At 41.8% G+C, this 27,561-nt stretch overlaps 1 protein-coding gene across 1 annotated transcript; it reads right to left on the bottom strand.

The window, feature by feature from the left end:
* Nucleotides 1-3,327: 3,327 nt before the first annotated feature.
* On the bottom strand, nt 3,328-25,733 carry LOC117967816 (CAAX prenyl protease 2-like). Its single transcript, XM_034915207.2, has 8 exons — nt 25,403-25,733; nt 21,218-21,320; nt 20,440-20,523; nt 19,475-19,553; nt 14,942-15,109; nt 9,329-9,400; nt 8,380-8,442; nt 3,328-6,240 (listed from the first exon to the last, which is right to left on the bottom strand). Exons 1-8 carry the CDS (start codon nt 25,570-25,572, stop codon nt 6,008-6,010), a joined length of 972 nt encoding a protein of 323 aa, XP_034771098.2. The 5' UTR covers nt 25,573-25,733; the 3' UTR covers nt 3,328-6,007.
* Between the last annotated feature and the right edge of the window lie 1,828 nt (nt 25,734-27,561).

Below are 27,561 nucleotides of genomic sequence, written 5' to 3'. Positions count from 1 at the left end.
TGGTTAGGGCTCTGGACTCTTGACCGGATGGTCGTGGGTTCAATCCCAGGTGAGGGACACTGCTGCTGTACCCTTGAGCAAGGTACTTTACCTAGATTGCTCCAGTAAAAACCCAAATGTATAAATGGGTAATTGTATGTAAAAATAATGTGTAAAAAAATAAAATGTAATTGTATGTATAAATAAATTGATATCTTGTAACAATCGCCCTGTAAATCATGCTTAAACACCACAAAGTCTGACTTTACCGGCACCTAAAAATGTGACATATGTAAAGAATGGTGTTCACCTGGCGTTCTGCACCCGCTATCAGATTTGCACTTTGCCATCATTAATCCATTAAAATTATATTGAATTGAAGAAAATAGCATGGATTTGGGCGGGATCAGGATAATAAGCGGGAACAAACATTATAATGTGATGTAAGAATTTTGCCTTACACTTAGGCAATTGCTGACCATCCAAAAACTTTACACCTCTTCTTACAAGGTGCAGACCATTGTAGAAGCGAGTAACTTAGCTGTATAAAAGCATACACCTGCAGAGACCTGTCATTGGCTTCAGGATGGCTGCTGTGGTACACTTCCTGATGCAGCAACACTTGGCTCTTGTTGAGGAGAGGCAGGAACACGTTCGGAGGAGAAGGGCAAGACGAAGAAGACCCTGCATATTCAATCCCAGGGTCACTTTGTTTGGGATGCCGGAGGATGCGGTGTTAAAGTGTTATCATCGCACTCCGCAGATATGGCGACAGCAAGGACTGTACCTGAGTTTGGAGACCTAAGAGTACCTAAGAGCTGAATTGAAGGATGAGTTAGACCCCAGTATCAATCTAGAGACCGCTATCCCTGCACATGGGATTTAGCCTCTGGTTCCTTGAGACCACAGTTGGAATGTCTGGATAGCCCAATCCACCTTTTCCAGAGTGCTCGGTACATTTCTGGATGTCATGTTAAAAAGGGCAGGCCAATACATATCATTTCGTAAGCATACTAGCATAACTGATGTTGGCTGAGGCTTTTCTAAACAGCTCCATTTCATGCTGAGGAGATAATGTTTTTCTTTTCCGTGAGCCAAGAGGACTTTGCTGCCCTTCATCTGACATTTTTTTGCTTTGTATTTTCGTGCTCCACAAATGTGACACAGTGCCTGCTGCTCTCTGTACTCCTAACTCTGCAGTGGGACTGACGCGCTCATTGAGATCCTCATTGAGATCCTCATTGAGATCCTCATTGCAGATCATTGTTTGTGTGTGTTGAGTAATCTGCATTGCTCTTAAGCTTACATAGGGCGCAGTGTAATATAACTGCCTATACTTACATCCTCCCTATATGTACAGTCGTTAAGATGTCTCCAGACTTCATTAAAAATCACCAGGAGTGGCAGGGATATCTGGTGGGTTACTTTGGGAAAACTTAACATCCAATACAGCTCTTGCGATATAATTTGTCATTCAATTGTCTATTTCTATTGGAACATAAGAAAGTTTACAAACGAGAGGAGGCCATTCAGCCCATCTTGCTCGTTTGGTTGTTAGTAGCTTATTGATCCCAGAATCTCATCAAGCAGCTTCTTGAAGGATCCCAGGACGTCAGCTTCAATAACATTTCCTTTTTGTAGTCGATCTTCAACATTATTTCCACAAAATACAAAATGAGCAAATGTCGTTGGGTAAATGATTTGTTGGGATTTTTGTCATGTATGTATTTGTTTGTTTATTAATTTATGCTGAGTAGCAAAGTGTGGCACTTGCTGGCCCAGCACAGGCCCATGGCAGCTGTAGGCTGCTCCGCGCGAGTTGGGCCAGTGCAGGTTTTACATTGGCAGAAAATGCCCGCAGTGCCCACTGTATGCCAGCATATGGGCCCAATGCGTACATGTTTGCTGGGGGGGAGGGGGGGGGTTGCTCTGTGTCAAAAACATGCAAATATGAGAAAAAAAAAACATTAATTGTGGCTTGCTAAAATCAGTGTACAGTAAACATGGCCACAATTAAGGCACTTCATCGTTGTGTGTGCTAAAAATGGGGGCCGCTTGCTTTTTTAGACCCAGCAAGAAAGAGACAGAGTTCATGTTGTCCTTTTCTTTTCCTTTTTGTAGTCGATCCTCAACTTAAAATACATACAGCTAACAAACTAATTCCAGTGAATGTAACCTGTTATGTATTACCATCAAAAACAGATCACATTGGAGCATCTGCAAATTGCGTCCGATAAATATTCTTCTCTAACAGCAACCATTTAAAAAACCTGTGGTTTACCATAATGTGTACGTCAATTATCATCACAGCAGCAGATTAGTTAAGACTGACAAATTGTTTTGTTAGCACTGTGCACTTTAACAGAAGTGAAAAACAAGTGGAGGCCATTGAGCCCATCCGATCTCCGTCACAAAATCAGTTTGTTGTTTGTTAAACTTTCTAAATCTTAATTTTAATCAAAAACACATTACCTAATACTAACTGTTCTTGGCAGACTAGATATTTTTAAATGTAAAAACTCATTATTAATAATGCAACAGTGGGGCAGTTGAGCCTGAGGATTATGGTGCTCTGGACTTTGTGTTGGAATGTGAGGAAGGGTGGGAGTACTTGTGTAGATTGTAGATGTTGCCTTTGTTGTTATTATTATTATTATTTGTTTATTTAGCAGACGCCTTTATCCAAGGCAACTTACAGAGACTAGGGTGTGTGAACTATGCATCAGCTGCAGAGTCACAACTTCGTCTCACTTGAAAGACGGAGCACAAGGAGGTTAAGTGACTTGCTCAGGGTCACACAATGAGTCAGTGGCTGAGGTGGGATTTGAACCGGGGACCTCCTGGTTACAAGCCCTTTTCTTTAACCACTGGACCACACAGCCTCCTTGTTGATGTGTGTGTGTGATTGCCCTGCATTAATGAATGTGCTGTGTTATAGTGGGTAAAGCTAATGTGTTTTTCTCTCTCTCTCTCTCTCTCTGGTCTCCGTAGCTGTGCTGCTAACTCTCTCTTTTAGTGTGTAGCAGCTTTGCCTGCTAGTTCTCTCTCGTCTCGTGATTTACCCTCTCTGAGACTGCGTTGTGTTGATTGGTTGTGAGTGAGGGCTATAAATCCACTGTGAGCAGAGCACGAATGAGAGTCCGAGTGGAGTTTAAGAGCTCCAAGCTGAAAGAGTGTCCAGCAAATAAACCAACAGCAATTTTCATTACCATTAAAAGAAAGATCATGTTGTAGCATCTTCATTTCTTTCGCCGCGGAGAACCCTACGCGTCCCGTCACAATAATAATAAGAATACTATGCGTTATAAAACACTCCTTCCATTCTCATAACAGGAGTCACAATAACCATAAAGTATGCACTGATACTCGGGTGACGGTTTTGCTAGAAATGACTAATGACCCCGCCCACATGCTCTCCAGTGTGCTGCTAACTTCCAGGCACGCTGGATTGCCCAAAGTGGAGTCTTACAGAGTCTGGTCCTTCAGATGAAGGGGGAAGTGATGAAACCCCTCCCAGAAAGAGCACCAGCCTGGTATCTGATTATTCACACTGAGCGCCTGGTTGAGGATGTTGATTCTACACAGATTTGTCGTTCCAATTGAAACAAGTGATACATTTCCTAGAACATGCAAAACTTACATTTCAACACCTGGCAGATGAAAGTCTATGACAGGAAAGATTTATAGAATTATTTCATTACCTAAAAACCCAGTGTTAGACAGACTTCAAACAAATACAATTAATCACACACCCATACAGGTAAACACTTAAACCTCAAATTTAGTTTAAAGCAAACACACACTAATAGTAAGCACAAATCAACATTTAAATTCGTAAAAATTACATAATTTATTATCCAAATTCCAATTTTTTCATGAAAATGTCTTTACATCCAGTAAGATTGTCATAAAATCTGTTTTAAACAGTTAATAAAGCATGCAGTTGTATTCTTTATTAATATTTCTGTTGAATAATACACTCTCGTCACCAAAATAACTCTTAGTAGAAAATATAGATCTCAATATATAAACATCTCGGTATTCTAGATATACAAAATTCAATGGTGTGAAAATAGGTGAGTTTGAAAATGCCCATTCAGCCTCTGGCCCTTGAAGAGGATTGTATTCCTTCCACTAGACCGGTTCTGCAATCCGTTCTATCTGTGTCTCTCTGTGCTCTTCCAGTGGTTCCCCTCCCTCTGCGAGTAGTGGGTCATTCAGGTCTCAGAGAATGGTCAATAAAATACTGTGAAGCTGCTTTGACTCTGAGGCAAACCTTTTATAGAAGAGCCAGTGCCAGAGTGAGCAATCTTTTTGTTTTGCTAAAAACACTAGGTGTTGTGCACTAGATGGCGCTAGTGTCTCAGAGTCTCTAATTTGTCTCATTGACAATAAAATAAATGGAAAATAAAATAAAATAATGCCATGAGAGATCCAACATTTGAAGACATTGATAAGTCTTCTAGTGGAAGCATTTGTCATTGAATTTCAGAAGCAGTGGAGGGTCACGGGATAAGGTGAAGCAGTGGAGAGTCGCAGGATAAGGTGAAGCAGTGGAGAGTCGCAGGATAAGGTGAAGCAGTGGAGAGTCGCAGGATAAGGTGAAGCAGTGGAGAGTCGCAGGATAAGGTGAAGCAGTGGAGAGTCGCAGGATAAGGTGAAGCAGTGGAGAGTCGCAGGATAAGGTGAAGCAGTGGAGAGTCACGGGATAAGGTGAAGCAGTGGAGAGTCACGGGATAAGGTGAAGCAGTGGAGAGTCACGGGATAAGGTGAAGCAGTGGAGAGTCACAGGATAAGGTGAAGCAGTGGAGAGTCACAGGATAAGGTGAAGCAGTGGATAGTCACAGGATAAGGTGAAGCAGTGGAGAGTCGCAGGATAAGGTGAAGCAGTGGAGAGTCAAGGGAACGTAATACAGTCTGAACACTACACAGTGTTGCTGTCCAAGTAACAGACTTCATTATAAAGGTTCTAGGTGATGCTTATTCTTACTTTGACTCAAAGATTAGGGTTTGGCTTTCTGCAGGTTGAGATAGATTTGGTTATATTTATTTACTGTACGTGTGAATACGCCCTCATGGCAAGTAATACATTTTATCACACAGTGTGCATCGTTTAAGATGACTTGGATTGTGCACATGAGATTGTGCAGTACATGGCTTAGATCCCGAGTGCAAGCCAGCAGTAGGTAATAAGGGGAGAGGGTGTACAGAGTTTATTGTAAAATACCACAGTATTGTAAAGAAGCCCACTTAAAGTAATGCTAAAGAATGCCCTAAGCAAGTTACCCTACTATTGGTTGCGCTGTTCTCTAGATATATGTGCAGATCTAAGTGTCTGGGGATATGCACTGTTAGTTTTGAACTACAGAATCAGGTCTTACCACTTGTTTGATGTGCATCTAGAGACAGATAGATTCAATATGAAAGGTATTTGATACATGATGTCTGCACACTTGTGGTATATAGACAGACAGACAGATAGAGAATGCTAGATTAATATTCACTCTAGCATTGAATACAAAAAGGTTATTTAACTATATATACTCTCGTTGTGTAAAGTGATGCATCCTGCAAAGAATTGTTAAAATATTATCATCCATTTTAAAATAGAAGCAATTGAATTCTTGTAGCTGGACAGTGTGAGAAACCAAATCCAGTGGCAGCTCCACAATCAAACTGCTGCCCCAATACAGTATACAAGCAGCCAAAACATCTTCAACAGAAGAAAGGGGGCAGTGATAATGTTGATTGAATTGCTGAAGCCTTGGTTCACATCCGTAATCAAAGAATGGGGCTGCAGTGGAAGTCTAATTCCCATCCTTGCATTGCTGTTGTCAGACAAAACATCTACCGTCTAGAAATGAAACTGGCGATCTGAGACGTGGGTGAGGAGTGGAGGAAAATCATTAGGGACTCACACTGGGAAGCAGTGCTGCATACCTAACCCTCACAGGCATGAATACATGCTGAATAGAGGAAGCTGCTGCGCTGTCCTGGGGGAGGCGGGGGGATTGTTCAGTGGCAGGGGTCAGGAGCACAGCGAGGCACCCCCATGGGCTGTCCTAGCGAGGCTGCACAGTGGCACGCTCCCGTAGAACACAGGCTCCGTCATGGGGAAGAGCAGCAGCAGGAAGAACAGCACGCCCAGCAGGTAGCAGGTCATGATGGGGGCTCTCTGGGGGTGCTCCAGCGCGGCGCTCAGGGCAGGGAAGCCCATGTAGTTACAGAACGAGTGGCACAGCACCGGCCCCATCAGGTGGCCTGAGAGTCAGAGATACAAACACATTTATTACAGGATCCGCTGTTCATCTTGTTTGTGTCCTCTGAGCAGGGATGTATACTACATCAATCCTCCATGACTGTATAATAATATGTATGACAAAAATAAAATCTGTCTACCAGTCACAGGTACATGCACATCCTCCTCAAAGCCATGTATTCTCTTCATTATAAAACCAATGTGAGTTTCCACAAATTGCATTTTTCAAGCCAAGCACTGATCCAAAGAAAGACCTTACTGAAACTCAACTTTTGTTTTATTTTATTCAACACAGTACTTTAATGTATCATTAACTGGTTATCGAACACAGCTTTGGTGAACAACTTCAGTATTACAGCAGCAGTACTATTTTCATGTTCTTCTGTTCACACCCATCTTACTAGCATAGTTCTCCAATTACGACCACCTATTTTTGTTTATATAAATTTAGTGAGTTCAATTATTTTTTCCCCGATTTTCTACCCAATGTGTGCAGTTATGTTCCCTCACCACAATAATCCCTACAACAGCTCAGGAGAACTGAAAGTGGGTGCCTGGCCGTTAGGGCCTGCTGTAGCGTGGTGAGGTGACTGACGGCTTTACCTTCCTAAGCCAGAGGAGCACCAGATGCTCCCTGTGGAATCTCCAGAGAAGATCAGAGCCTTTGAAAAGTCAGGAACCTGCACTGCCCTGACACTCAGGGACTCCAAATTAGTGCCTTCTAAACTAATAACAACACCGTGTAACAATTTTTTTTTTTTTTTTTTGTTCCTGGGTATTAAGTGTTATTTCCTAATTGCTTATGCCTCAAAAGTATAGAAAATGGCTATTATTCCCCACAAACTTTGCTTTTGTGACCAGGACAGTGATATTTTGAAATTTACCTATTTCCAATGAGAAAACGGGCGAATTTGTGTCTTTTCGTTCACATAAAGTCAGAAAAAAACAAAATATGAATCCAAATTAACATGTATTTATACTAAAGTAATACAAAAATGACTACAAAAGATTTAGAAGCGAGTAGTTTTTCGAGATTTACGATTATACTGTAAATCACTTTCACGAATCAGCCCCCAAATGTAGTCTCCCATCATGTTCTCGTTATACTGTCCTTGGTAGCGGCGTTCAAAGTCCAGTATATCCTGGTGGAAGCGCTCGCCTTGCTCCTCCGAGTACGCTCCCATGTTCTCCTTGAATTTATCAAGATGAGCATCAAGGATATGGACTTTGAGGGACATCCTACAGCCCATTGTGCCGTAGTTCTTTACCAGAGTCTCAACCAGCTCCACATAGTTTTCGGCCTTGTGATTGCCCAGGAAGCCCCGAACCACTGCGACAAAGCTGTTCCAAGCCTCTTTCTCCTTACTAGTGAGCTTCTTGGGGAATTCATTGCACTCCAGGATCCTCTTCATCTGTGGTCCGACGAAGACACCGGTTTTGACCTTTGCCTCAGACAGCTTAGGGAAGAAGTCTTGAAGGTACTTGAAGGCTGCCGACTCCTTATCTAGAGCTCTGACAAATTGTTTCATAAGGCCCAATTTGATGTGCAGTGGTGGCATCAGCAACTTCCGGGGGTCCCAGCCGTAATCATACTTCAAGGCGTCCAGCAAGGTCTTGATGCTGTTGTAATCCTCTTTGAGGTGCACCGAGTGAGCCAGGGGAAGAGACAGGTACTTGTTACCATTATGGAGCAGCACAGCTTTGAGGCTCCTGGATGAGCTGTCACTGCAGGACAGTATAACGAGAACATGATGGGAGACTACATTTGGGGGCTGATTCGTGAAAGTGATTTACAGTATAATCGTAAATCTCGAAAAACTACTCGCTTCTAAATCTTTTGTAGTCATTTTTGTATTACTTTAGTATAAATACATGTTAATTTGGATTCATATGTTGTTTTTTTCTGACTTTATGTGAACGAAAAGACACAAATTCGCCCGTTTTCTCATTGGAAATAGGTACATTTCAAAATACCACTGTCCTGGTCACAAAAGCAAAGTTTGTGGGGAATAATAGCCATTTTCTATACTTTTGAGGCATAAGCAATTAGGAAATAACACTTACTACCCAGGAACAAAAATTGTGTTACATAGTGTAATCACAATCATAATAGTAGTAGTAATATGACAGGGTGCACTGACCTGTCCGGACGAAGATGAAAGCTGTGTATGTCCCAAACACAGCCGTGTACGAGAACTGAAACACTGAAAACACACAACAGAGAACAAGGGTTGGTTAGTGCAGCTGTTGATCTGCAATGTGTGTCTCTATAGGAATCCATCCGATAGAGATTATACTGACTGCACTATCTAAACCAAAAACCACACACACAAATACAACCAGGAGTTCACTAGCTTCTCCAGCCTGGGTTTGAATCCAACACACAAGAACAGAAGGGATGAGAAGAAGAGGCTATTTGACCCACCAAGGCTGGCCCTTCCAAGCACACCATTGCCCTCCTAAAGGGATCTGCTTGAGCAGCATAGAATCTACTACTATTCCAAGCAGACCAGGTGAAGCAGTAGCATCTAGAACACTAGGAACATTCGAAAACAAATGGATTGTCAGCGAGAGGTCAGTGATCTGAACCTAGCGCCCAGTGCACATTAGTGTAGAAGTTCCTATTGAAACTCTGTTAAGAGCCACTTGCTGAGGAGCTTGTTCTCTTACCTGCAGACAGGATGATGCCCCTTATGCTGAGGAGCTCGTTCTTACCTGCGGACAGGACGATGCCCCCTATGCTGAGGAGCTCGTTCTCTTACCTGCGGACAGGGCGATGCCCCCTATGCTGAGGAGCTCGTTCTCTTACCTGCAGACAGGATGATGCCCCCTATGCTGAGGAGCTTGTTCTCTTACCTGCAGACAGGATGATGCCCCCTATGCTGAGGAGCTCGTTCTCTTACCTGCAGACAGGAGGATGCCCCTGTGCTGAGGCGCTTGTTCTCTTACCTGTGGACAGGAGGATGCCCCCTATGCCGAGGAGCTCGTTCTCTTACCTGCGGACAAGACGATGCTCCCCTATGCTGAGGAGCTCGTTCTCTTACCTGCGGACAGGATGATGCCCCTATGCTGAGGAGCTCGTTCTCTTACCTGCGGACAGGATGATGCCCCCTACGGTCCCCTGTTTGAATCGCAGCAGTTCGATGACATGGTGGAAGTGAGCTGGAATCGACAGTCAAACACATGGAGTGCTTTTTTATTGAACTGAAGTCATGGAATCACTGGTAAAGGTTTGTTTATAATTCCAGTACATCTTATCCTGTGTGCATTAGAACATGGTATAAGATTTGTTTTTCAATAGTTGTTCCTGAGTGCATTCTTCAGTTTAGTGATTAGTTAGTGTTCCAGAACCCCCTGCAGTACCAACAAGCACCTCGCTTTACCTTCACTGGATTCCACCACGTCCACATTGTAGCCATTTTTTCAACATATTCCTGACAGTTATCACATTTTTTATCCACACATCATAGGTAGGGATCTACTTAAATCGCAGAGAATTTATGTGGGTAGGTTACGGAATAAAATCAGGATTTCGCGGACCTGTTGAAACATTAAATAAACCCAAGTAGATAATATTAGCGAGCACTACAAAAGCCTAAAAATAGTGGTACTTGCTTCCTGGAGTGCTGTCATTTGTTAAAGGCAAGCATGCAACCCCCCCCAGCAGTTGCTGCCGACATTCTGTCTGTGTTGTGAAGACTTGCCCATACACTGAGACTGCACGTTGTGCATCCCCTGAATTGGTTGGGAGTGTAAGGCAAAGCTTTGCCAAGTTATACAGATGCGGAAATCGATTAGAAACAGTCCCAAAACTCGAATCAAAAGAAAGAAAACGTGCCTATTCGGTTCTAAAATTCTAACTGCATTTAAAAAGTAAGCAGCAGGGTGTTTGCTGGATCGTACCTGTAGTACTGATTTCACTTGACTACAACTGACAGGAATACTGTTTGTCTGCACTGACTTTCCAGTTTGTTTTCTGAAAGCTGTCGTTTGTTTTATAATCTCTCTCCTGACCGGTGAGGGCGCGGTATGACAGGAACAGCTCATCCAGAACTCTGCTGCCCGCCTGGTGTTCTCTCTGCCTCGCTTCGCCCACGCTACTCCACTGGCTCCCGATCACCGCTCGCATCCAGTTCAAGACTCTTGTACTAGCCTACAGATGCCTTGACCAGACTGCACCCAGCTACCTCCAGACCCTCATCTCTCCCTACACCCCTACTCGACCTCTCCGCTCCGCCTGCACTAGAAGACTAGCTCTACCTCCGCTACGGTCCCCTGCCTCCAGAGCCCGCTCCTTCTCCACCCTTGCTCCGCAGTGGTGGAATGACCTTCCTACAGATGTCAGGACTGCCCAGTCCCTGACCACATTCCGGCGCCTCCTTAAGACTCACCTCTTCAAACAGCACCTGTAGAACTCCTCTGTTTGTATCCTGGGACACTATCACCCTTCATGTAAATGTGCTTTATTTTGCTCTTATCTGCCCCCTATTTTACTGCATTTAATCCTGTACTTCAGAATACTGTAATCTGCCAAGTGTTTAACCTGTAGTACTTTGTATTTAATCACATCCTGATGTAACTATCACTATTATCTGCTGTATTATTGAATTGTGGTTTGTCACACTTGTACTTTGCTTGAACACTAGTTATTGTATGTCTTGCTCTTATTGTATTACTTGTATTGTAACACTTAATGTATTTGCTTACGATTGTAAGTCGCCCTGGATAAGGGCGTCTGCTAAGAAATAAATAATAATAATAATAATAATAATAATAATAATAATAATAATAATAATAAATAATAACAACAGAGTGCCCCGGACTGGATGGTTTGACAGTTCATTCCAGGGTCAGTAGGAAGTTGGCCATCCAGAAAGGGGGCGGAGTCACAATACCTAAAGTCATTGCCTTACTGCGGTAGGCGATGTGTCAGGTCGATTGGAGGACACATGATTGCACTTGCTACCAAAGGGAGCGTGACGAGGTATATCGCGATTATGAATATTCCTGATAATCGTATCGTGAACATTTTTTAAAATTATTCGATAATCGCAGAAAACGATAGTCACATACTCCCTCAACATGGCTGGAAGAACAGATGCTTTTCTCTCCAAATAAGGGTAAAATCATCAGTGTGTACTAGGGCTGCTACGATTAAATCGAAAATTTATTTTTCGATCCTCTGTGTATTCACTGTATAAACAAACAGAAGAAAAAAGCGCGGCACCTTGTATCCAGAGCAGGACGACAGGCTTGTATTCATGGCAAACAGCCTGTAAATAAATTGTGCACATTGAAGAAAACTGACTGTATATCGTTTACACTGCTTTGGAGTTTCAAAATGAACTGTTATATAATGAATACTTAACAATATTCAAGAATGTAAAAAATGAATAAATAAATAAACGATCAGTGATGTTAAACCCAATTTTGGAGTAAGGATCAGCTAACGGGTATGCATGTTGTGGTAAGTAAATCAATTTTTTTTTTTATTATTTTTATTATTATTTTTATTATTATTATTATTATTATTATTATTATTATTATTATTATTATTATTATTATTATTATTATTATTATTATTATAGGCAGGGATTTCCGCATTGTGTTTCACAGACAGTGAAGGTTAGGTGGTACAGTATTAACAAGATGCAATGCGTGATGCTGCAGCTGTCACTGAATCTTAAAAAAAGGCGTAACTACCGTTCGCATTCAGTTGTTGTGCTCAAGCTTTTACTGAACAGCAATGACATTAAAAAAATAACGTCGCGGGGAGAGGAATGCACTGAATATGTGCGGTGCAATCACTGACATTCAAACGATTATATTTTGTGTGCCCAATTAATCGATTGCTATTTTGAGGCTTAACTGACAGCCCTGGTGCTTTGACTACAAAAAATATATATATATATATAGAGGGGAGATACCATGGGATGTACATCCAATCCACAGAATGTGGCAAAAGCACAACAACGAAAGCAGGAACACCTTCAAACCTGCCCTTCCGTACGTACCACCCGGTGGAGTTAAAATATGTCAGCAGTCAACAAGCAAGGTCACTTTAATAACATCCTTTTCTTTCTTTTTTTTCAGCGTGGCGCCCTCCCTATCTGTTCTCTGTTCCACCCCCCTATCAGTATATCATTTCAATACGTTCATTAAAATGTACACGTTACAGGCAATTACGCCACCAGAAGAACAGGCTACCTCTGGTAAAGTTGAGAACGGTATTGAAATGTGTTTTCATACATTATAAATAAAAATAATAACGACAATATTCATCATGATCATGCCCATACTGTTCTATTCCATACTTACAGGCTGTATAGTACAAAATAATTTATTTTTTTGCAGACTATTTGAAAAAGAATTGAGAATAGTTAGCAGTATATGTGTGTAAAGCAAGTACTTTAAATGTATTGAAAGAAATACAGATGCTTCAGATTTTGTAATTATGTACTGTTTCGAAGTACATTTAAATAACATGTGTAAATAAAGCATAAGGAGGAAAAAAGCTTGCAGTCCCATTTTGACTTAAATGAAGGTATCATTTTTCGTAACTATTAATAATGGTAATATAAAGGACTCTTTGATTAAGATGATTTTTCTTCCACCTGTGTGTTAGTAATTTTTTTCATTATTTTTTAAAGTCTGTAGCTTCCTTGTGTTGTAGACCATATCCCACAGAGAAAAAAAAATACATAACTTTTTATCCAGTTAAAAAAGTAATTGAAAAATAACCGCTACTATCGTGATAATCTGTGTATCGTGAAAGAGTGGCTCACAACTATTCATATCGTGGAAATTTACTATGGTTTCATTCCTAGGCATGACTGAGGGTATATCAGGGGATGTGGCAAAGCAATCTGTTCCTTTGTTATGGTTACGGAAAGACTTACAAACGAAGAGTACAGTGAGTGTTTAGTGTTGTCTTACCTGTCTGTTTAACTGTTGTTATTTGTTATTCTAGACAGCTAAATATCTGTGGTCGTGTGTGTATGAGGTGTGTGTCATTATTAGTATTATTTCGGGACTGAACCCCGTGGTTTACCTACGCTGTACACATTGTTGTGTAGAGCAAGGTATTATTATTTAAGGTTTCTAACCAAGCAACCCAGCACACATGAAGAGCTGCTTTTCACTGTGAACGGTGTTGTGTTTGTTATTGCTGAGCACTGCATCACCTCTACACCTGTGCACTGCAAACCACTTTGCCACACCTCTGTAGAAGCCTTTAGTCTGATGTGTGATTCTGAAGCTAAATGACGATCTATCGTACTTTCTGCAGTCACATCAGATCTGCAAAACAATTTACCTCCATCTGCATGTAAAGTTTCTTTGGGAAATTTCTTGACACGATCCTCAGCCGAAATTCTTTGCTTTTTTTTTTGCTTTGTCGTCCATTTTTGGTATTTTACCTCCAATGCTGAAAACTAGTAGATTTTAGCAACCTAAATCTAAATAACAACGCCACACCTCCTGTACAGGTCACAGAAAAGCCAGTACAGACGCACTGACAGGCTGATTAAAACATCGTTGTCATGTGAACAGTAAACAAGAAAGTTAAGCGCTTTGGCGTCTTTTTTTAATGTTAATTGTCTAAGGTACGTTATTTTTTTTTTGTGCAATGCAGAGGACGGCAAAGGGATAAAAAAAGCTTATCTACAGAATTAAGGTACGTAGTTTGCGATCGCGTGTGGTGTGCAGTAGTTCATTTAAATTAGATTTTTTTCCCCTCTCTGTACTAGTCCAGTATGCATTGGCCCCCAAAGAGGTGAATTTCACGGTGACCCCTCAATTTCCTAATTTCCGCAAAATAGCGAATTAGGTAGCCCCCTGATCATAGGTAAATAAACAAGGGAATTCCTTTGTTTCTCAGGATCTTCGCCAGGAGAAAGATATTTTCTTCTAGCCATCGCAGTGTATCCACTTCACGATCCCTCCTGCACAATGCTGGTGATGGAATTGAGTGGTGTGTCGTGGGAACAGAAAACCAGCACTGTTGCAGGAGGAGGGAGTGTGATCTTTTTTCCTTTTTCACTGCAGAGACATTTTTTCTCCTGGTGGTTGCTCCAGAGTAAAAGTTGAGGAATGTATTGCCCAGCTGATTTATAACTAATGATGTGTGGTTAAAACATTTCAAGGCAATATGTTTGAAAATATAGTGTTGCTACACGGACAACACGGGACACAGCAAAGGGAACGTGATGCTCTTATAAACACTGCAGGGTGTTCTGTAGCACTAATACATGTGTGTAGGGTGTCACTTATAACAAAAATCACTGTGCGCAGTTTGAGCAGACAATTCTGATAGTAGTCAAAGTTTCACTGTCTAGCCAATGCTGATAATAGTTTCTCTCTCTTATCCAGTGCTGATATAGTCTCAGGTCTCATCTATAACTATAACACACACAATGCTGGTGTATGTAGGCACATGACAAGAGGCTTATTAAATTCAATTTCAAACAAACAGTCTTTCTTCGACTAACTAACTGAGTTATTGCAAAAAATATACAAAAAACACCCCATCAATATTACTTTGAGCACGTCGACTCCACTCTCACTACACCTTATTCAACATGATCTTCAAACAGCATCAATCATATTAATTTTATAAAACCCAACCAAAGCACTGCAGCAAAGAAAGAGGCTATAGTTTGTTTCTCTCTTTCTTTGTGCACAGTGGCTCAACGGGGCACTCACCGACTCCGAAGAAGAGTGGGCAGGTGAAGATGGCCCGGCTCAGCCCAGCGCAGGGAGCCAGCATGGGCAGCATGCAGGCACGGAACACCAGCTCCTCCGTCAGAGGAGCCACCACCTGGTTCCGCAGCCAGCGCATATCAGACAGGCAGAGCAGCCAGAACCGCGGGTCTGAGAGAGAGAGAGAGAGAGAAGGGAGAGTGAGCACAGGGAGCGATAGAGAGACAGATATGGGTGTGTGTGTGTGTATATGTAATGTATGTGTGTTTGCATGTCTATACATAACTGTGGAAGGGTGGTGGGCAAATCACTGGCACACAGGAGACAGAACTGTCGTTCAAACGCCACTCCGGAGCACTGCTTTATTTTGGCCTGCAGAGGGCGCTATTGTCCGTGGCCTGAATACCGGCAACGGTAATCAGGAGCACAGGGTTACCAACACAGGTATACAGTCAGGTTGATGCTGGTGCACTCGCAGGTGCTCAAAATAATAATGAAAACAAAATAAAAAGGGCAAATAAAACACAGTAATAAAACTATAAAATTAAGGTGCTGCTTACGCAGTGCCCCCACTGCCGCTAAGCCGGTCAGCTCGGGTCTCCGTCCTACACTCAGTTATACACTATACACTGGGGTGGCCAAGACTCCCCTTCCAGTCAACACACACGTTCCCTCGAGTACGTAACAAGTTATTTTATTTATTATTTTCTTTCTCTGAACTGGCTGTCTTCCTCAGCCGTGCTTGCCTGTTTTGTTCTCTCGCTCCAAACACTGGCGTTCCTGCCTGGTCTATGTTTACACTGGCCTTTTCAGCCACCTATTTGGAGACACCCCTTACACACACACACACACACACACACGTCACCACACAAAGGCACAGCCACGACAGTGTGGTGAATGAGAATGAGCCAAACTGTTCAACCTTCACCCCACGTACAAGTGGACACACACCTGCTGAGATTGAAAGCATGCTAAACAGCTTTGAGTACACACAATACCAGTACAATAAAGAAGGAATCATTCTGGCTGGACAAAATTGAAACGTATTTGAAAATTTGGCAATAAAATAAAAACTAAAAACAATAAACATGGAGAGAAAAAAAACCCCAAAGAAAAATGGTTTGACAGCAAATGTGCAAATGTGCAGCTAGAAAGCACTCTAGGCAGAAACACAGGGAGCCCAGTCATAAGGATCTCAGCTACCACCAGGCCCTAAAGCAGTACAAACACCTCCTCAATAAGAAAAAGGAAAAGTACGTGTCCAAAGAACTGAACCAGATTGAAGAAGCAGTTCACCAAAACTCATTTTGGGAATTGTGGAAACAATTAAACACCTCAAATAACAGAAAAAAATTGACAATCTAAAATGGCAATATTTGGAAAAACTATTTTGAAGAACGCTACCAAAAAATAGAAAACAACAAACTAAATTCAAATCAGACCTCAACACATAAACAATTAAAATAATCAGAAACACTCAAAGATAACCAAAACCCACTGGACACCCCGATCACTCTGCTAGAGCTCACAAAGAAACTGCAGATCCTCAAGCCCAGGAGAGCCTGCGGGCCCGACAGCATCAGCACTGAGATGCTCAAACACAGCAGCCCTAAGCTGCAAAAAGCCCTCCTCAAACTCTTCAACCTAGTCCTGAGAGCTGGGTGTGTTCCTGGGATCGGGAATCAAGGCCTCATTACCCCCATATATAAAAGTGGAGACAAATTCAACCCCAGTAACTACCGAGGAATCTGTGTGAGCAGTAACCTGGGGAAGGTGGTCTGCAGCATCATAAACGCCCGGATACTGGCCTTCCTTACCGAACAGTGTCTTGGTAAGAGTCAGATTGGATTTCTACCAAACCACCACACTTCTGAGCATATTCACACCATACACACCCTAATAAACACGTCCATCAAAAAATAAAGGAAAAATATTTGCCTACTTTATTGATTTAAAAAAAGGCATTCGATTCAATTATACACAAAGGACTATTTAATAAACTTCTTCAAAGTGGTGTAGGGGGTAAAGTCTATGACATCATAAAATCGAAGTACTCAGAAAATAAATGTGGTGTTAAAATTGGTAACAAAACAACAGAATTCTTCACACGGGCGTGGAGTGAGACAGGGCTGCAATCTGAGTCCAGCACTGTTCAACATCTATATCAACGAGCTGGCAACAGTGGTGGAGCAGTCTGCAGTCCCTGGCCTCACTCTCCATGACACACAAATTAAATTCCTGCTCTACGCAGATGATCTGGTCCTGCTGTCACCCAGAGCAGGGTCTGCAGCAGAGCCGGTCACTGCTAGAGCAGTACTGTCACACCTGGGCACTGACAGTAAATGTGGACAAAACCAGAGTTATGGTCTTCCAGAAAAAATCCAGATCACAGAGAAACAGGAACCACCAATCTGAAACACACCGCGAGCTACATTTACCTGGGTCTGAGCATCAGCGCGTCAGGGAGCTTTAATATGGCCATAAATGCATTGAGGGGAAAAGCACGCAGAGCCTACATGCCATAAAGAAAACACTTTACAAATATAACCCCCCCCCCCCCAATAAAGATCTGGCTAAAAATCTTTGATAGTGTTATCCAACCAATCCTTTATGGCAGCGAAATAGGGGGTCCACTTTCAAAATGTAATTACAAAACATGGGATAAGAGTCAAATTGAAACTTTCCATTTAGAATTTTGTAAAAAACATTTTACATATACATAGAAACTCCCCCAACCATGCGTGTCGGGCTGAACTAGGTCGCTTCCCCTTACTGCTACCCGTTGAAAAAAGAGCAGCCAAATTCTGGGTCCATCTGAGCCAGGCTGAGCCACACTCCTACCAGCACAAAGCATCCCAGAGACCCCAGCTCTGCTCAGAGAGGGACCCCCTGAGACAACTAGCAAAGAAACACCAGCTTGTGCCAAGACAAAATTACTACAATAACATTTAAACAAATTGATCTCAATAATAAAATGACATACATTGAGCATTGGCATAATGAAGCAAAATGAATTAACAAAGTGGAATGCTATGGGGCCCTGAACAGGGACTTTACCCAGGCACTGTATCCTGTCAGGATAAAAGATCCCAGACAAAGACAAACCCTAACGAAGTACAGACCCAGTAAAAACAGCTGGCTGGCCAGACAGAACAGGCTGTGCAGTCACTGTGAGCAAGGAGAGTAGTCGAAACAGAGGCGCACTTCCTGCTGTCCTGCTCCAAATACTGCCAAATAAGGGACACATATCTCCCTAAACTCTGGAGTTAGTTGACCCAGTTTCCACACCTGCCGGACACTCAATAGAACTGCACCGTTTATTGTTAAATTAGATGGGGGACGGGGGTTATATTATTTACATTCTGTTAAGGAGGAAGGAGAGGGGGGTGTTGATATTGTGTGTTATTAACATTATAGATTATTTTATGTAACGTGTTGAAATGCTGGATCACTCCTGTCATGCTAATGATGCCAGTTTGAATTTGAGAGAGAGCAGAGACAGAGACAGAGACAGAGAGACAGAGACAGAGACAGAGACAGAGAGAGAGAGAGAGACAGAGACAGAGAGAGCACGTGCGTGAAAGAGAGAAAGCAGAGACACAGACACACACAGACACACACACACACACACACACACACACACACACAGACACACACAGACACACACACACACACACAGACACACACACACAGACACAGACACACACGATCATTCCATGACAAATCACCCAAAAAATAACCTTCATTTACACCAAACTGCTCAGGGTTGTTCTAAGCAAAGAAATCACTAATATATGTTTTCAGCTTGATAGGGTCAAGGGGTCAACAGTTAAGGTGAGGTCAAAATGTAGGCAATAGCTCTTCCTTGGAATCTATAATTTTTTGGGAGGTTTGCAGTCATGGATGAAGCACACACACACTAACTAGGGGTGTAATGATTCATCTTGAATCGGGATGCTTTCTTTACACGATACATCATATGGGAAGACAGATTTGTAGCTCGGAGTTCACCATGTGGTTCTTGAAAGAAGTGTTTTTTATAGTAGGAATGAAAACTCTCCCGATCTCTTAATTTGAGTCTTAATAAAAAAATCTATTGTTAAATGATCATTTGATCTTATTCTGCATCATACAAGTAGCCCATCAGGACCATTGCAGGTACCGTGATGCATATTGCAACCTGCCTATCGTGATACATATCATGACAGTAATGCATTGTAACACCCTTAACACACACACCCAGGTTTGCAGCTGACTGCATTAGAGCAAACACAAGCCTCTAACACACACACACACACAAGCACAAGCCTCTAACACACACACACACACACAAGCACAAGCCTCTAACACACAAACACACACACCCAGGTTTGCAGCTGACTGCATTAGAGCAAACACAAGCCTCTAACACACAAACACACACACACACAAACACAAGCCTCTAACACACACACACACAAACACAAGCCTCTAACACACAAACACACACACACAGGTGTGACATCACAGGCTGTTGCTTCTCTCTCAGTTACTCACCAAACCCAACCTTGAGCCCGTCGATGAAGTCCCAGGGGCAGTCCATGCCGAGCTGGATCAGCGGCCCCAAAAACAGCACCTGCAAAAGGGGGGAGTCAAGTGAGGGAAATAAAGAACAAATAAGGAAACTGCAGCACTGAATCACACACACTAGCCTTAACTGACCACTAAATACCAATCCACAACATCAATGCACATATTAAAAAAAATATTTAAACTAAAAAAAAAACAGATTTCCTTGGGAGCCACATACGTTATATTATGAATGTCTCATTAACATATTCATAAGCTGAATTGGTATTATAGAGCTTAAAGTCACTGTAGACACAATTCTCTTACAGGTTGTGTACTTTCATTCATACAGAAGTCTGAAAACATAATTCAGGTGCTACACTTGGCAAAGAAATCTGTTTGCACTTCCTGGGTCACATGGAGGGTGAAATTGTCCCCACCCCTTCAATGGCTTCTTTCCTGCCAATACCCAATCAGCTGCTTCCACTACTGACTGACATGCTTTCAGCCATTAACATGACCCTGAAGACTGAGGTGAACTCACCCAGGAAGTGCAAGTACAACATATCCCATGTGATAAAAATGAGACATCCTCTAACCTTAAGTAACAGACATCATGCTTTTTTCAAAACTGCTCCTCTGAGATCTCTGTGCTGATGGAAGTGCAAGACTGGTAAGATGTATGGAATTGTTTTGTTATCTGCTTCAATGTGATTGTCCAGCCTGCTACTGGATGTGGGGGGGGGGGGGGGAGGGTGATGGATTTCAAATATAAATGGTTTCTGAGATATGAGGTGTGAGATATGAGCAAGCAGCAACTGAACATGGAAAATCATGAGCGAATGTGAAGCCACAATGTCAAACCCTCTATCGGTCATGTGGCTACAATACGGCTGCTACCCTGACTCCCAGGACAAAGGGAAGGGTGTAAAATAAAGAAATCCAAATCTTACCATGGTGAGGAGGAGGGGCAGGGTGGCTGCGGCGAAGAGGCCCTCCACACGGATACCCATGAGAGCTAGCAGCGACTGACTGGACTGGAGAGAGAGAGACACATGTTACACTGGACTGACAGGAGAGAGACATGCATTACACAGGGCTGACTGGACTGGAGAGAGAGAGACGCATTACACTGGACTGAGAGGAGAGAGACATGCATTACACAGGGCTGACTGGACTGGAGAGAGAGAGACGCATTACACTGGACTGAGAGGAGAGAGACATGCATTACACAGGGCTGACTGGACTGGAGAGAGAGACATGCATTACACTGGACTGAGAGGAGAGAGACTTGCATTACACAGGGCTGACAGGAGAGACTGACTGGACTGACTTACACAAAATAACGCATTACCATCACTCTGTAAGTCTCTCATGTTCCTCTATGAAAGGCACACACATTAAAGTGAATTGCATTGCTACGCATCGATCACTTTGCATTCTTCACTGTATTCTAGTTCAGATTTAGTATGAGAAGCGTGAAGGCAAAGTGCTTGTGTGCAAATCAACATGTGCCAAAGCAATGGAGCTCAATTCAAACATGCTCTGCATTACCACTGTATGAATCACCCGAGAGAATAAAAGCAAGCCCCTAATGCACAGGACGTGTATCCACAGTGTGGTGGCAGGACACACATCACTCATGTTTGAATTCATTACAGTGAAAGTGTTCCGAGTTCTTGCCCTGGAGTCTGAGCAGGTTTTATTTGTTTCTGTGAAGGCGACACTCACTCGGATGCCTGTGAACTCCTTCCATGCCCAGACGAAGAGAGGCGAGAGTGTGGAGACGATGAGAACACTGGTGAACCTCCTCTTAATCACAGCAGGGTGATCCCTGAGAGAGCGAGAGAGAATGGAGAGGAGAGAGGGAGTAAGGAGAGGAGAGACGAGGAGGAAACAGTGATCATCAACACACCTCCCCACCAGCTTATTCCAACTCGCTGTTCTCTTCCAGCGTCACTGGATTCTGCTCTTCTCTTTTATTTATTTAGTTTTTTTTTTAAATGTTGTAGTCACCAATTGATTTTACCCAGTTTTTCTCCAAATTTGGAATATCCAATAGTATTTTTTAGGCTCAGCTCACCACTACCATCCCTGCGCTGACTTGAGAGCGGCGAAGACAAACACACGCTGTCCTCCAAAACGTGTGCCATCAGCCCGCCATGCAGCCAAGCCAGAGCTACAGCATCAGAGGACAACGCAGCTCTGGGCAGCTTACAGGCAAGCCCGCAGGCGCCCGGCCAGTCTACACGGGCCGCTGATGAACGGTGAGCCGAGGACACCCTGGCCGACCTAAACCCTCCCCCCCAGGGTGGCGCTCAGCCAATCGTGCGCCGCCCCCTGGGAGCTCCCGTCCACAGTCAGCAGTAGAATAGCCTGGACTCAAACTGGTGACCTCCAGGTTATAGGGCGCATCCTGCACTCCACGCGGAGCACCACTCAGGAGCCCCTGATTCTACTCTTCTCTTACCTGTACAATTCCCACTTTTTAATTCATTTCAATTGCTGATATAATTTACCTTGTAGATTTGCTAAATTCTCCTCCGCCTACATGACTAACAGTACTTCACACTAATACAAGGGGACTGTCTGCTACTTGCAAATTCTTAAGCCAAACATACAAATGGACAATGTTTTGTTGTGTATGCTGGATGTTGCCGTGCTTCCAGGGTTTAGCCCAGAGCTTCCCAACCCTGGTCCTGGGGACCCCCTGTGTCTTCTGGTTTTCATTCCAACTGAGCACTCAATTACTGAACTAGATCCTTAATTGAACATAATTTGCTTAATTACACCCTTAAAGTGCTGAAAACAAGTAAAAAGGTTGAATTAAATAAATTATTAGTTCAATGAGGGTTCAGTTAAGTTATTGAGAGCTCAGTTGGAATAAAAACCAGAAGACACACAGGGTTCCCAGGACCAGGGTTGGGAAGCTCTGGTTTAGCCTGTCAGGAGTGAGCACGAGTCATCAATCATGTGTCTATACAAGATAACATAAAAGTTTACAAACGAGAGGAGGCCATTCAGCCCATCTTGCTCGTTTGGTTCTTAGTAGCTTATTGATCCCAGAATCTCATCAAGCAGCTTCTTGAAGGATCCCAGGGTGTCAGCTTCAACAACATTACTGGGGAGTTGGTTCCAGACCCTCACAATTCTCTGTGTAAAAAAGTGCCTCCTATTTTCTGTTCTGAATGCCCCTTTATCTAATCTCCATTTGTGACCCCTGGTCCTTGTTTCTTTTTTCAGGTTGAAAAAGTCCCTTGAGTCGACATTGTCAATACCTTTTAGAATTTTGAATGCTTGAATCAGATCACTTCTCACAATATATCCGAGCATCTTGTTGGCCTATTTTATAGCTTCCTCACATTGTCTAGATGAAGACATTTCTGAGTCAACATAAACTCCTAGGTCTTTTTCATAGATTCCTTCTTCAATTTCAGTATCTCCCATATGATATTTATAATGCACAATTTTATTGCCTGTGTGCAGTACCTTACACTTTTCTCTATTAAATTTCATTTGCCATGTGTCTGCCCAGTTCTGAATGCTGTCTAGATCATTTTGAATGAACTTTGCTGCTGCAACAGTGTTTGCCACTCCTCCTATTTTTGTGTTGTCTGCAGATTTAACAAGTTTGCTTACTATACCAGAATCTAAATCATTAATGTAGATAAGCAATAGCAGAGGACCTAATACTGATCCCTTTGGTACCTCGCTCCATTTTGAGGTTTCTCTTCTAATCAGTACTTTCTGTTTTCTACATGTTAACCACTCCCTAATCCATGTGCATGCATTTCCTTGAATCCCTACCGCGTTCAGTTTGAGAATTAATCTTTTATGCAGGACTTCTACAGAAGATGACTGGAATCCTGCTACAGTCAATGGTTGTATTGCTCTGTACGCCAACGCATTGTCGTGTCATTGCAGGTTATTCACTTCTACAAGCCACAGCAGCTCCTAAGTGTCTGGATCCACACCAACAACATTGCGATAACAGGTGTAGCTCATTTAAATGAGCTTATGATTTAGGATCCACTCCCTTGTCCACATGACTGTTCCTGTGCTTGCCTCTTTGGCACAGTTTCAGTGCAGTAAGGCTTTCCTGCACGTTTGGAGCTGCAGCAGGAATGATCACAGGCTGCTTGAAAAAGGTTCGCAATGATGTTTCCTGACAATATTTAATGACGCATGTTTCTGTAAAACATGATTCCAAGGTCATGTTCAATTGTGTACATAAAGTAAATTCTAGTCAGACAAACCTGACTTGAAATGTGGAATTTTGAGGCCTAGTAACACATTAACTCTATTTTATTTTAATTTTTTTTACTATAAAATACAGCTTTGAAACTGTTCCAGATTGTTAGTCAATATAATGGCATTACTGACTATCATTTATAAATTACTGCATGTACTCAACACCGATGCAAGTTAAACAGAATTAGCAAATGTGATAACATTGTGTTATAAATTACCACTGTATGGCACAATAAGTGATAGTATTAATAACGTAAATGGCAGTACCTAAGCGGGACGTCTCTTGACTTTTCAGTAAAGGCATAATTTGTATTTTTTTTTTTTTGTTTGACCCATTATAACCAGCATCCAGTCTGTGCATTATAAATATCATATGGGAGATACTGAAATTGAAGAAGGAATCTATGAAAAAGAGCTAGGAGTTTATGTTGACTCAGAAATGTCTTCATCTAGACAATGTGGGGAAGCTATAAGAAAAGGCCAACACGATGCTCAGATATATTGTGAGAAGTGTTGAATTTAAATCAAGGGAAGTAATGTTAAAACTTTACAATGCATTAGTAAGACCTCACCTAGAATATAGTGTTCAGTTCTGGTCACCTCGTTACAAAAAGGATATTGCTGCTCTAGAAAGAGTGCAAAGAAGAGCAACCAGAATTATCCCGGGTTTAAAAGGCATGTCATATGGAGACAGGCTAAAAGAATTGAATCTATTTAGTCTTGAACAAAGAAGACTACGCAGCGATCTGATTCAAACATTCAAAATCCTAAAAGGTATAGACAATGTTTTTTGACCTGAAAAAAGAAACAAGGACCAGGGGTCACAAATGTAGATTAGATAAAGGGGCACTCAGAACAGAAAATAGGAGGCACTTTTTTTACACAGAGAATTGTGAGGGTCTGGAACCAACTCCCCAGTAATGTTGTTGAAGCTGACACCCTGGGATCCTTCAGGAAGCTGCTTGATGAGATTCTGGGATCAATAAGCTACTAACAACCAAACGAGCCAGATGGGCTGAATGACCTCCTCTCGTTTGTAAACTTTCTTATTGAACCAACATGCCGAGTTCAAAACCTGAATTCCATACCAGCACAGTGGGAAAACACCTGCTCAAGATTGTAGTGTCACTTGCGTATATCATACATAAACCCTACACGTTACTATTCAAACTATTTCTTTACTTCCTCTCCTACAACAAAATCAGCTTCGCACATTACCGTAGCGACATCCTCATCACCAGAAAGGCACACGGGATTGACTAAGCTAAGCAGCGCTGCTACCGACTCAAGCGAAGCTGTTTATTTACTTGTTATTAAACAGTATCTATGAAAAAGCAAAGCGCAGGGTAAAATACTCGTGTCTTGTCATTGCACAGGTCATAATATTAACCCCGTGTTATATATACACTCGAAAACAGCAACTGTTTACATTCAACGTGAAAAATATGTGAAGGTCGTTTCTGACCGAACTAGAGTCCATAATCCAACACGAAAAACAATCACCAATTTAACTTAAGTAAGTATATCCACCTATTTTAAAAATAGATTCAAAAAAAGTTTTGAAATGCTACAAGACCCGTTAAATGCCCTGCGTGTTGGACAACATTTTTCTAAAAGGGGGTTTTAAATAAATCTAAATGGGAACTTTTTGAAGGGATTTGTTACCTTGGTAAATCGCTCCTCCACACGTACAGGCTCCCTACATAGGAGCACGCCAGCAGCAGACAGGACAGGACTGAAATCCAGCACACACCCGAGGGGGGGATGTACGCGCCATTACTGTGGGCATTCACACTGTCAGGGTAGTTTAAATCCACTTCGTCATCCTCGGACATGGCGAGCCGAAGCGCACAGACGAGCCACACTTTCGGAGTAATGCTCGAACAGCAACAGAAACTGGAATTAAGGAGCTGAATGGCAAGGCACGGGAAACTGACATCATCACCATGAGCCTGGCTTGCCACCAAAGCGCGCTCTCGATCGGTCTAATCGGGGGCGACCCCTGCTGGTAAAGCTCTGAAACTACATAGTGTGTCTGATTCACCTGCCTTATTGTTCTGTTTCTTCATACGAGACTTCATGGCATCTGCTTCATCTGGATAAAAGCTTACTTATGCCACCAACTTATTTCAGCTCTATTTACATTTGCAAAGAGTATTTTTTTTATATAATCAATTAAAATATCTGAAGGTCTCATTAATAAGACAAAACACACACAAGCCATGTCCATTCTTACTCTTGTTAGTGTGCTGTCTTCCTTGTGTTTCTCCGTCCCATTCTTCCAGCCACTTTTTAAACATTTCCTCTCTGGTCATGCTTTCAATTCTTTTATACTCAATGCAATATAGAAATCAATCTTACAACTGTTTAATGGATTCTTTGTCAACACTTTAATCTCCCACTATTCCAATATGAGACGGAACCAATATAAAGCATACATCAATCCCTAGTCGTTTACGATTGATAACCCAATCTAATACTTCCATTATTAAGTCTGGTCTAGACTCAGAATATCTTAATTCTAAATCTTAATTTGTAAAAGAATTAGCAATGGATTGTTTAATCACAATTTGATAAGCGGTTCTCCAGATTAATACAGACATACATACTGTACACACGCAAGACCACCTCCACTAGATGGTTAATTTTAATGTGACGTCATTTTCATCTCATACAGACTAGCTGCCACAAGCCATCTGATATGAAGACATTTTAGATGGTTGTATCACATCAATATCAGAAGATCAAAAAATGATTCCTGTAAAAAGGGATATGGCTGCAGTTAATCCTGATCTTCCTGTTCTATGTACAGGGTGAATACCAGGATCCAGAACATTATGTTTTGGAATAAAGTCAGATTCATGGGGTTAGATTTGAATTCGATGCAGAATTAACAGTGGAGCAAACTTTTGCACTTGTCAGAACAACATATTTAAATTATTACCATAAATTTCTTTTCACGAGTGAATTCTAAAAAACTCTTTATTGAAATAGCAAAATATCAAATCAGAATTCAATTCAAATGATAAACCTTAAATCTCACCCATGCATGTTCTCATAAAGTATATTCAGAATAGTACAGCTGTTTAAATCATGTTTGACATCATTATAACGCTGCAGTAGAAGCTGAAGTCAGTGTTGCAGTTTATAAAGAGAAGTGCAAGTGAAATTGCATATCACCTCAAACTGTTTCTACGACCTGTGGCATGTCACTGGCAGAGACATAGACGAAACATTTGACAAATTCATTTCTTTATGAAAGGAAGAAAATTCAACATTCATATTTCAAAATAAGAACCAAACAACTTGCATGCTTAAAGTATATAAAAAAGGATTTAAAAAAATATGTTCTTATCTCTCATTAGCACAACATTCTCAGAAAGCTAATTTTAATTTTAGATGTAAATCACTCTTGTTTTCCAGAGTTTCATTTTCACTTTGATTCAGATTAAACCAGTTTATTCAGCTACAAAACTACAGCTTTACCTCCTGTGTAACAAGAAACAAGACTCATCACTTGCTCATAGGAAACTGGGGTGAGGGGGGTGGGGGGTCGTATTATGTGTTACACAGGAAGTTAACTTGAAGTGTTGTGGCAGGATAAACATTCTTCACAGGAGTCAAAGTGAAAATGAAGTCTGGGAAACAATAAGAGAAAGATGTTATGCATTAGAAGAAAAGAAAATGTTATTAAAATCTTGGTTATTGCCGCATTCAGAGTCTCGGCACAATAATACATATTTGTTTATTTCTTATGACCTTTATGTCGGTATTTTCAAAGCATTTCTTTAAATAACTTTATTATTTTAAAGGAGAAACAATCA

This window comes from Acipenser ruthenus, chromosome 51 (genome assembly GCF_902713425.1).
Source record: "Acipenser ruthenus chromosome 51, fAciRut3.2 maternal haplotype, whole genome shotgun sequence".
Classification (NCBI taxonomy): domain Eukaryota; kingdom Metazoa; phylum Chordata; class Actinopteri; order Acipenseriformes; family Acipenseridae; genus Acipenser; species Acipenser ruthenus.
The sequence above is the reverse complement of the archived record's forward strand: the minus strand, read 5'-3'. Positions and strand labels throughout refer to the sequence as shown.

Coding starts and splice junctions, on each gene's coding strand:
- LOC117967816 (XM_034915207.2), bottom strand. CDS start 25,572: ATGTCCGAGGATGACGAAGTGGATTTAAACTACCCTGACAGTGTGAAT. Junction 21,321..25,402: donor TGGAGGAGCGATTTACCAAG/GTAACAAATCCC, acceptor TCGCTCTCTCAG/GGATCACCCTGCTGTGATTA. Junction 15,110..19,474: donor CGGGCTCAAGGTTGGGTTTG/GTGAGTAACTGA, acceptor TCTCTCTCTCAG/ACCCGCGGTTCTGGCTGCTC.